Below are 11,171 nucleotides of genomic sequence, written 5' to 3' on the forward strand. Positions count from 1 at the left end.
AAGTTTGCTTGCTTGCAGTGTTTAAGGAAATAAAAAAATACAGATATCACATGATTTCTTAGCTATTACAGCCAAAAATAGTTCATATAATAGACGATTACACACAAAATACACAGCGAATGTGTTTAAACACACTCCATCTGTCCTTTCCCAACAGATTCTGAGGGATAAGTTCAGAGAATTCGCGCGGGAGACGGGGATGGTGGGACAGGAGCGGGTGGACATGGTCAACCTGACGATAGACGAGCTGATCGAAGCCGGTCACGTCGAGGCGGCCGCCATGGCCGAGTGGAAGGACACCATCAACGACAGCTGGGCGGATCTGCTGGAGCTCATCGACACTCGTGCTCAGCTCCTCACGGCGTCTTATGAACTGTTGAAGTAAGGAAAACCAGCGTCAGTGTATGAATACAACCTGTTATCTGATTTTATAATGCTACATAATGTAATGTATTGATAAATGCATGAGTGAGATCAATGTATTTTTCGAAGGTACTTTGACGACGGGAAGGAGTTGGTGGCTCAGATCCACGAGAAGCAGAAGGAGCTGCCTGAGGACGTGGGAGAGGACTTCAGCAAAGCCGAGTCCTTCCACAGGATGCACGCCGCCTTTGAGAGAGACATCACCGCGCTGGGCAAACAGGTACAGCTCAGCCAATCAGCCGCTTTCATTCTGAGGCTAAACAACAGGCAGCGGCCGATGACTTACATCTGTCCAGTACACGGATTCTCACAATTTGTTATAAATATTAAAGCTGCATTATTCTATATTCTCATTTTAACATCATTTTGAGATTATATGGATAAATATGGGACTCACATCATTTTAAATTAACGCAATTTTTTATGTTGGATGTGAGAATAAGCAGCAACAACTCGCCATAACTTTATTTGCAGTAGTTTTGTGTTCAGAGTTTCTGCTGCCCCCATGTGGTTTAAAATAATCTACAAATGCTGCTTTAATCTAAATACAATTTAAATGTGAAAATTGACATTAATTAAGAGTAAGGGGATTTCGCATTGAGAATATTTGATACATTAAATAAAGTTTTGGAAATAAATGGTCAAAGAATAAAGAAGAAATATTCCTGTCCTTACAAGACATTTTTTTTTCTCCTTCCTCCAGGTTCAACAGTTCCAGGAGACGGCCGGGAGGCTTCACGCCCAGTATGCAGGGAACAGGGCGGACGCCATCCAGGCCACAGAGCGAGAGGTGGTGGAGGCGTGGAAGGGTCTGCTGGACGCCTGCGACGGCCGCAGGGCGCAGCTGGTGGAGACGGCTGAGAAGTTCCGCTTTTTCACCATGGTGCGAGACCTGATGGCCTGGATGGAGAGCACCATCCAGCAGATAGAGACTCAGGAGAAACCCCGGTGAGTGAGACCAGGGACAAGGTGCTCTGCTTGAAATCCATTCCATAAAACATCTTCACAAAAACATCAATATTGCAAATTGCAGAGAGGAAGCTTTTATCCCCTCAAGAGGAAATGTGATATGAAAAGCTGAAAAACAAACCTGAAACTTTTCCTTTTTTGAGTTCGCTTTGAGTTTGCTTTTAAATTTCACTGGTCAGCAAAAGGTCTCGACATTTATGTTTGGGTCAATAGGGAGAAAATATAACCCCATTACAGAGCTTGAGTGAGTTAGATTTGTTATTACCATGTTTTTCTGTATATGTAGATTCATACAGAATAAAATAACCTGTGAGAAGCTGCATTTCTTTTAAAACCAGCTTTAAAGCTTGATCGATTATAGATACACTACAGATTAAAACATCATTTGTTATGGGAACAATAACTTTGCTTAGATAAATGAATGTATTTTGTTATTATATACAGTTCAGTTAACACCAGTTTTAAATAATAGTATTAGTTGGATCTTGTCGGCCCAAACTCATTTGTTTTTAGTGAAACAATAACTTAAAGTGTCACGAGACACATAATTACCTTGATGAAGAATATTCAGGTTTTTAAAGGTGCAGCAATTGACCCATCCCAGCAAACAAAACCTTAATTCCCCATTAAAGCCAATGGTTTACCAAGCAGAAAAAACTACTAGTACTTTACTAGTATTAATATTTTGTAGTATGAGTACAGTATTGTTTGTACTGGATAAAGACCACACAGTAATACATTTGTCAGGAGCTTATAATTTACATGTCTGCAGCTCTAGATGTCTGAGAGTAGATCAGCTTCATGCTTTACCTGCTCTCACTCCACACCCGTCAGGGACGTCTCATCCGTGGAGCTCCTGCAGAAGTACCACCAGGGGATCCGCTCGGAGATCGAAGCCAGGGGAGCCAACTTCACCGACTGCATGGACCTCGGCAAGGCCCTGCTGACACGGAAGCACCGAGACTCTGCAGAGGTGAGGCCGCTGCAACAAAGACCGCTTCTTCTTCATCCTCGGCTGGGCCTTAAATTGCTGCTTTCATTAGATTTAATTACTTTTCTGGGAGTGATTGTTCTCGTCTGGCACAATGGATCCAATTGGATTGCTACGAAGGAAAAAAATAAAAAAAACTCCACTCCTTTTACACTCATCAGGGAGACTATAAAGCAAATACTAATTAGAAACGGAAAGCCAAAAGAATTTAAATGAGCAATTGACCCTGGCCCTAATTTAACATTCGGTTAATTACTTCACAATACTAATTCTTAGAAGATAATGGCAAGTCTTGGGGCTGAGTTGTTTTATAATACTGATGTATGACTGCGGCTGTGTTCCTGCTGGTGTCAGATCAAAGAGAAGCTGGTGCAGCTGATGGAGAAACGGAAGGAGATGATGTTCAAGTGGGACGACAGATGGGACTGGCTCCGACTCTGTGAGTAGAAAACCTCCTCGCTTTCGTAACTTCTTAAAAACGTCGTTATTTTGTTCAAAGGTTTCATTCTTTTTAAAATAGAGATATTTGCAAGATACAAACAAACTGCATGGGTAAAAGTTTCATAACAGCAGCTGTCTTCCTCCCACACACACAGTGCTGGAGGTGTGTCAGTTTGCCCGGGACGCCTCGGTGGCGGAGGCCTGGCTGATCGCTCAGGAGCCGTACGTGACCAGCAGGGACCTGGGCCACACGGTGGACGAGGTGGAGAAGCTCCTCAAGAGGCACGAGGCCTTCGAGAAATCCACCGCCACGTGGGAGGAGCGCTTCTGCGCCCTGGAGCGCCTCACTACGGTACGAGGGAAACCCCTGGACTTTATTTACAAACAGTGGATCGCGAGGACATGAGTCATAAAACTGTAGCTGGAATTCTTTGTCTGTTTTTCTGTATTTTTGATCAGTTTTTCATCTTCATCTTTCATATTCTGTTCCATTTTGTTCCAGCTCTTGTTGAAGTTGCATGTTTACACTTAGTGAAATATAAATTGAATTTAAATACACATTTTTACTGCTATTTTATTCAAGCAAATGGACAAAACTAGATGTATTTCCATTTGGAGACGTCCTGTGGATCAGTTCTTACTTTTACTTGAATTTTAATGGGTTTAATATAAATATTTATCATATCAAAAAGACGTTACCTGTAATGTATCCGATTACTCTAATTAAATTAAGTAATTACTTAAGACTCGATACTGACACTGGTTGTTGTGTTGCAGCTGGAGCTGTTGGAGCTGAGGACGCAGCAGCAGGAGATGGAGCAGTTCATTAAAGACGAACAGCGCTCAGATAAGGACAGCAGGTACACACACACACACACACACACACACACACACACACACACACACACAGAGGCATTCATGTGTACTGTTCCGTATGCAGGGTGCGTTCTCTAGTGTGACCTATGAATTGATCGTATCATCAGTGAATCTAAAGCCTGATGAGGCTAATCCCTTTCTGCCATAGAGCTCCATTGGTTCTACATAAACTATTAAAAACAAATCAGTGAGCCACACCACCACACTGAGTGACACCCGCTGAAAGTAGTCCCAGGCAAAATCAGGATCCACTTTGGTTTCATAGAAAAACTACAGTTAATGAGAGTATGCATTGATTTTTGGAAGGTTATACATGTGTGGATCGTGGGTTTGGTTCCAAGAGTCAGAGAAATTCTCAGAGAGCAGAAAAAGCAGAAGAAGTCAAAGTTGTTTGTTGGCTTTGGCCTTTTTCAGGGAATTTGAACACAAACACAAAAATGCTGAATATCCCCTAAAGCAGTCACGCTCTCTCTCTCACACTCACACTTATCACACTCCTCCACCTGCTGCTGTGGAAGGTCTCTAACGCAGACCCCATGCTGCCCTCTTTCCTCCAGGAGAGAAGACACAGGCTTTGTAGAAGAATCTTCACAGATCTACACCGTGGAGGAACAAACTCTGGTAACTGCACTCGTCCTCCGAACTATATACTGTCGTGACCTCTGTTTAAAGAAACTAGAATTTGAAAAAGGAAAACGTTTTCATGCCTTGTGCCACTGTTGTGAATGAGAGATTTCTCAATAACTCCTGAAGGATAAACTGATTGGATGTTTCTGGTCAAAGGTTAAAACAAAGATTCATAGTTTAATTCTGTTTACATACACTTAATAAATTGTATGAAATTATACATATAATTGTGAGTCTGCACGCACGGATGTAAACTGCATGGTAAATCTAGTTTGTTTCTTTTTGTCAGCCAATTTAAAAGCGCCCCTTGATTTCTTTCTTTGTTCTTAATCAATCTACATGAGTCTGTTCAGAATCTTAATCAATACTTCTTAAATGATAAATAACAGTTTGTCTTTGCTTACCTCTCCACACACGGTTTCTCTGGTCTCATTCTTTTGTCTGTGTCGTGTCTCTTATCTCCATCTTTTCTCCCTCCAGTCCGGTTCCGGTGCCGTCGAGCCCAGTTCTCAAGCGCCGGAGGAGACGGCCGATGACACTACGGTCCCGATGGTGTCAGAGATGAGAGAGAGCGGCTCTCTGGAGCTGGAGTCCTCCGTGTCGGTGGTGATGCCGAAGGAACCGGAGAGGGCTGCCACGATGCCCGTGGAGCCCCTGAGAGGCCAGGCCGTGCTGCAGGAGGGCCTGCTGGGCCGCAAACAGGACGTCGAGGGCTCCGGGAAGAAAGCTTCCAACAGGTAGATAACAATCAGGTCTTCAAATATTTTTTTCATGCAGCAAAGGAAGTAGAAAGGAAACCAATGGAGGCCTGGAAAAGGATGAAAAAGGCCAGTGCAAGTGTAGAATACGCCTTTAGAGGATTTGTATTTAATCAATCAAGCTCATATTGTATATTTAAGGAGCTTTAAACACATTTTAATGGACAGCATTAGTTTTTGTGGTATAGCTAAAATAATATTAAGAAGTTATTAGCAGTATTTTAACGTTTTTAAATGGTTTCAAACACACTATTATGTAATTTTTTTTTTTAATGAAGACTTGTCTCTCTTCTCTTCAGGTCATGGAACAACTTGTACTGTGTGCTGAAGCCTGGTCACCTCTCAAGCTATAAGGACGCCAAAAGCTTCGGGCACGGAGTGACGTATCACGGCGAGGACCCCCTGTCCCTCAGCAACGCCACCTGGGAGATCCTCGGCAACTACAAGAAGAAGAAGCACGTCGCCAAACTACAGTGAGAATCCATTTGAGCTTTTCCTCATTTGACTCATTATTAAAAGAAAGGGATACGATTTTTTGGGGGCCGGGAGCCTTCTGGTTTTTCCATTTCTAATTCGACCAATCATTTGATAGCAGGCGTTGTTTGCCAGCAGGTAAACAGTCCGTGTGGAGAGCAGAAGAGGAAGAGCACATTGACGGAAATGCATCAGCTTTTTAATTTGTTTGCATTCATATGCAGATAGTGGTTTATGGAGATTAGCCAAAATGTTGTCTGGACCTAAAACACCAACAAAAACTATGGCTTGTCAGACTGAAAACAGACTGTCTACACAGGAAAGCCCCAAAATACTGGCCGTTGCCCCCAGAGGCTAATTAGTCATCATTTGAGCTGACGGGCTCCAAGATTGGCAAAGTATTGGATAAGAAGATCCGTGTGAGCAGGGAAGGTTACGTGCTGGACTAATTGTATTTCTTGTTTTTTTTGGTAAAACCCATTAAGCTGCATTTTCTGCATGAAACATTATATTTAAGTGTATTATTACGAGTGCAGTAGCTTTGTAAAATGAGCCCGTCAGCAGGGGCCGAGCGCTGCGTTACTCCGGCTCGCAGCTTTGTCGAGAGCATCATCCGAACAGCGTCACACCTGACTCTGCACTTCCCAGGGTCCTGAGGAACACACCTGCCGAGTTATAGTCGTGTAGCATCGCTAGAGCAAAAAACGTAATTTGTGTAAAAACACTCGCACACACACATTTCAAGGCTCCATTCAAGCTCTGTGTAAAAACACTAGAGTTTCTGCCGTCACGTTTAAATTCCACTTTTGTTGAAACTCTGTTAATTGTCCAGGTTTAGTTTAGGAATCTCACAGTTTTCCTGTTGTCTTATTTACATTTGCCATCAAAACAGTAACAAGCTGCAAAATAAGACATTTTACCACCTGGAGCTGCAACAATTAGTTGATCAATCGCTTTATAAGTAATTTCTAAAGTAAAAACATTAAACATTTGTTGGTTCCAGGTTCTAAAATGTAGGAGTTCCCCACTTTTCTCGGTCTTACATTAGAGTAAATTAAATATTTTGGGATTTTGCTGTAATTAGACAAAACAAGACAGGTGATGATTTCTTCTTGAGCTTTTCTTTTAATTAAAAGTACTTTTAATGAACCAAGAGAATAATCTATGACGACAGCACTAATTGCCTTTGCAAAACAAACATGAGCAAACTTTTTCGAATATACATAAAGAAGTCAAAGTTTCAGGTCTGTTGCTGTGATGACTGAAAAATCTCAAACTTGTTCCTCTTGCTTCCCTCTCTCTCCTCTCTCCACAGTCTTGGTGATGGCAGTGAATATCTGTTCCAGTGTAAAGACGAGGTACGTTACTCATTGTTATCTCTCTCTGGTTAAAGAACTCAGCAGCTCTCCACAAATCACATGAGACTTTGTGTTCTGCACTTCGCTGCTGCTCTCTGATCCTTCATAATGCAGCACACACACATACGCTGTTGCACTTTGACCATGTTTAAGTAAGCGTTCTAGTTTATTTATGTATGCAGCTGACATGTGTACATTTCCTTCTGAACATTTAACCCACTGAGGTCATGAGGTTTTACAAATTTAAAATAACTATAACAAAATATAATTCGAATAGTACGTTTTTCTACCTGTACCTTTCATAGAGTTTCCTTGTTAAAAGCACGAGCACCATTTACTAATAATAGACCAAGAGACAAACAGACACTGTCCCACTGGACGCAGACTTCCCTTTGTAAGCTGTGATATGATGTGTGTATTTTTGTGCTTAATTTCAGGAGGAGCTCCAGCGCTGGAGCCAGGCCATGGAGAAGGCCATTCAGCCCCTGGCAGCAGAGGAGGCGTCAGGGCCCTCGGGGGCCAAAGCCCACAGCCTGCCCCATCCCTCCTCCTCCGCTGCCCTCCCTGAGCCCGGCTCTGCCAAGAAAGACAAGGAGAAGAAGTTCAGGCACTTTGCCAAGAAGAAGTGAGACGGAGATTGGAGGGGAGGGAGGGGGAGGGAGGTGGGGTTGGTTGCCGAGGCAACCTGGAAAGAGAAAGTAGTATTCGTGTACAATCAGTCAGAGCAAGCTTTTTGTCACTAGACTTTTTTAAAATATTATTTTGCGAGCATATTGTAGCTGAGTTTGAAGGCGTCACTCTTTTTGCCTGTATTTAAATATCCACTTTTTTTCTCCTTTGTGTTCTTTATAACAAATACCAAATTCAAAGCATTAAATTAAAGCACAGGAACGCTCCTTCCACACTCAACCAAAGAACGTTTGTAAAACTTTTGTTGTGTTACTTCTGCTGCAGGTTCTCTTTGGTTCTTGTTTCAGCGAGGCATGCTCTGATCCAGCCGTGTACGATACGAAGGCCTGTAATGAACGCAGGGTGACCCGAGTACCGGAGCGTACTTTAATTAATCTGCCTTATAAAATGGTTGTGAACTGTAATACTGTGCTGTTTGAATTTGGAGCGCTGAACGCTACTCATAGAATCAGAGGGAAGTTAGCGGGCTTTTGTAAAAGCGGTGTAAAGACTTGGTGATGAGCAAACTGTGGTGCTGCACAGTGCACACACACACACACACACACACACCGAGTGTTATTGCACGTATGCAAACTAAACGCTCTATGCACTGTGAAGGGTTTGACTGTTGAGATTTCAGGATGACAACATACGAGCAGTCACGTGACACCACAAGCTGTTAGTCTTGAATATAGATGATATTCTGAACTAAACCTGTGGCTGTAGTTATTTCTGTGAACTTGAAATATATTCAACACTCGTGTATGGAACCCTGAATTTCATATCTATCCAATAACATATATACAGTATCTATATATCTACAGATGCATGAGGTATGTTTTAGTTTGATATGGTGCTATTGTGATATTCTAGAACTTTCAATCAAGACCAACCTGACCCACTGTCTCAGAGAAACAGGTCTTATTTTGAAAAGTCGGGCTTCAAAATGAGCAGAAAAGCTGGAACCTGGATTCATCTCTTTCCTAAAGTCAAGTCCAGTTTTTCGGCACGGCTTAAAAACACCGGAGCACTGATCACATCTCTTCACGAGAAAGAAATCAGGGGGGGGGGTCGTGGGCGTGTGTAAACCAAATGGCAAATAGACTGTGGACACACATGAGTAAATGGAATATTGGAGAGTGAAATATTAACAAACTGCCATAAACGCAACAGAAGTGAGAAAAAAAAATGATTGTGCATGTGTTGATAAGAACAACTTGAAATCAGAGTAATTTTTGAGGTGGGGGGGGTAAGTTTCCATAATTCCCACCAAAGTCCAGGACAAGTTGTGGGTCATGTGACTCTCGACTGCAACAGGACCAGGCATTAGCAGCTTGGAGCTGAAGTGTCTTTACTCTGAATGTAAAGGGAGGAAATACTAAGGGACGTGATAATTGGGTACATGTAGGAGTATAATGCAATAAAGCCATAATAGAATAACACATTTATTCAATATATGCATACAGGGGATATAGATTATGTACAGTGTATGGAACTGCATTTATAAATGTTCATTTGTTTCTAGGATAGTCTCTCTCTCTCACACACACACACACACACTTCACCACTGCCGTCTTGCCTTCGACTGTGGGCTCCGTCCCTGAACTATGATCTATCTCAAGCGACCTCATTAAAATGATGGAAGTTGGGTGGAGAGAGATTAACAAAGGCTGTTCGGCTCGAGAGTTTTCCAGGAAACATGTAATGATCTCTCTCTCTGGCTTATTTACATTTTCACCCAGAGGAACAAAAATAGCTGTTAAATCCGTCTTCTCGTGGCCGTCACACACACACACACACACACACGGGGAATACAGATGTTTCCATGTGCAGATGGCCATTAGAACAATGCGCCTGTGCTAACAGTGCCGGTAATTGGAGTTTTTCTGTTTAAAAAAAGGAAAATGCACCTTTAAATGGTTTTGGGGGGAACTTGCATCACATGTATTCAGTCTTGTTTTTCTTGGTCACTATATCTGGTGGAATCTCAGACTCTTGACACCTTCTTCTCTGACACCTCCTTCCACTTTCTTTACTCCTCCTCCTCCTCTTCTTCTTCTTCCCTACCTGCCTCTTCTCTTCGGTGGTTTTTAATCTGCATTTTGTACTCTCTAGCTATGTAAAATACCCAACAACTGTTGACAGGAAATATCTAATATCTTTAAACCTTTTGAGAGAATAAAGTTTAAAATAAACTCCTGAAACTACCCGGTTTGGGTTCTTTTATTTATTGACCACTCTATCGCCGTCACAGTTGGTTGCCAATGTTTAATGAATCCCAATTTCATTTTATTTGTTAATACATTAAAAGAGGGTGCAAGAAAATGCATTAGAGAACAGATTTATTGTGTACAAACAATTTAACATGGGCAGGCATGAAAGAAAAAGGCATTTGGACTTTGTTGGAACAGCCGCCCGTTCACCGAGCTCATTTCAGATAAGACGAGCTGCATAGGAACATATTCAAAATAGACAAAACGGTTGTATTTACATTCCAGTGGCTGTAAAACAATGAATGAACAGCCTCAAGACAGTGAGGCAGCCTTAAGCTATACGAATTAGATCTCAGCTGACAAGTAACAGGCTGAGGATGATCACTTACAGAAATACAAAGCCCTGAATAACAGCTCATTTCAATCTTTACAAACTCAATAGGTGGACGCCGGCAGCACAGCATACAAATGAGCATTTTTCTCCCAAAACACAAAAAAGCCTTGCGATGCCTACAAGAGATATTTTCAGCATTCGGTATTACTTTATCATTAGCCAATTTTCCACAGCGAGGCCTGAGCATCGCCAGCCAGGACTTCTGCATTTACCCCCCCGCCCCTAAACAACATTCATTTGCATGTATATTTTTGCATCCCGCTGCCAGCAGTAATTTCTGAGCCGGGCTGCCGCGCTGACAAGTAAAATTACGCCCTCCATCATCAAATATTATCACTTTACTGTGGCCTTGCTCTGAAAACTGGCTGTTTGCAGAGCAGGAGGAATGGTTTGTGATACCGTGGCTGTTAGAACACAACCGTCCACCATCAAACTGAAAGGGGCCCTGCAACATTCTCCCATTATTTAAATCCCAGTATTCTCCCAGATTTATTTCTTTAATTTAAAAAAAAAAAAAAAGTCTAGGTCATTTTCATTAGAACAAAACTGCTGCATGTGCCACAGCGGCAATGAGCCAGTGAGCCGATATGAGGAATGACGCGTGTTTCCAGACTCAACATGTGTTTTCATACTTTTACAGGCAATTATTAAACTTGAGGAAATTAATTTTCACACACACATTACCAGGCTCGTGTGGGCTGTTAAATCTCCTCTTGGGTGCTATAAATCTCTATTAACTGGGAGGTAACGGAGAAAGAATGGAATTAGATTAACGGCGAGACTATAGGCAATTAATGAACAGCTACACTGCGTTTCAGTATTTACATCAACACTGCGGTCACGGCGAAAAAAAACCTCCTCAAGTGACACGAAATGTGAAGTACAGCATTTGATCCTGATGAGAAATCAAGTTTTTTTCAAACCACTGGTGTTTCCCCCCCAATGCCGGGGACGTCATAAACTGATCTAGAGACGCTG

The 11,171-nt window shown here is 42.2% G+C and overlaps 1 protein-coding gene across 1 annotated transcript in view; it reads left to right on the plus strand.

Annotated features, from left to right (window-relative positions):
- sptb (spectrin, beta, erythrocytic) overlaps positions 1-9,793 on the plus strand; it is a 40,321-nt gene extending 30,528 nt beyond the window's left edge. The window contains exons 26-37 of the mRNA XM_035167788.2: positions 158-381; positions 493-643; positions 1,127-1,371; positions 2,227-2,365; positions 2,738-2,822; positions 2,980-3,176; positions 3,602-3,684; positions 4,258-4,321; positions 4,808-5,064; positions 5,385-5,558; positions 6,875-6,917; positions 7,355-9,793. Of these exons, the coding sequence (XP_035023679.2) occupies positions 158-381; positions 493-643; positions 1,127-1,371; positions 2,227-2,365; positions 2,738-2,822; positions 2,980-3,176; positions 3,602-3,684; positions 4,258-4,321; positions 4,808-5,064; positions 5,385-5,558; positions 6,875-6,917; positions 7,355-7,546 (1,854 nt within the window). The 3' untranslated portion in view covers positions 7,547-9,793. The remainder of the gene's footprint in view (positions 1-157; positions 382-492; positions 644-1,126; positions 1,372-2,226; positions 2,366-2,737; positions 2,823-2,979; positions 3,177-3,601; positions 3,685-4,257; positions 4,322-4,807; positions 5,065-5,384; positions 5,559-6,874; positions 6,918-7,354) is intronic.
- The last annotated feature ends 1,378 nt before the right edge of the window (positions 9,794-11,171 follow it).

Source organism: Hippoglossus stenolepis, chromosome 10, assembly GCF_022539355.2.
Source record: "Hippoglossus stenolepis isolate QCI-W04-F060 chromosome 10, HSTE1.2, whole genome shotgun sequence".
NCBI classification, from domain to species: domain Eukaryota; kingdom Metazoa; phylum Chordata; class Actinopteri; order Pleuronectiformes; family Pleuronectidae; genus Hippoglossus; species Hippoglossus stenolepis.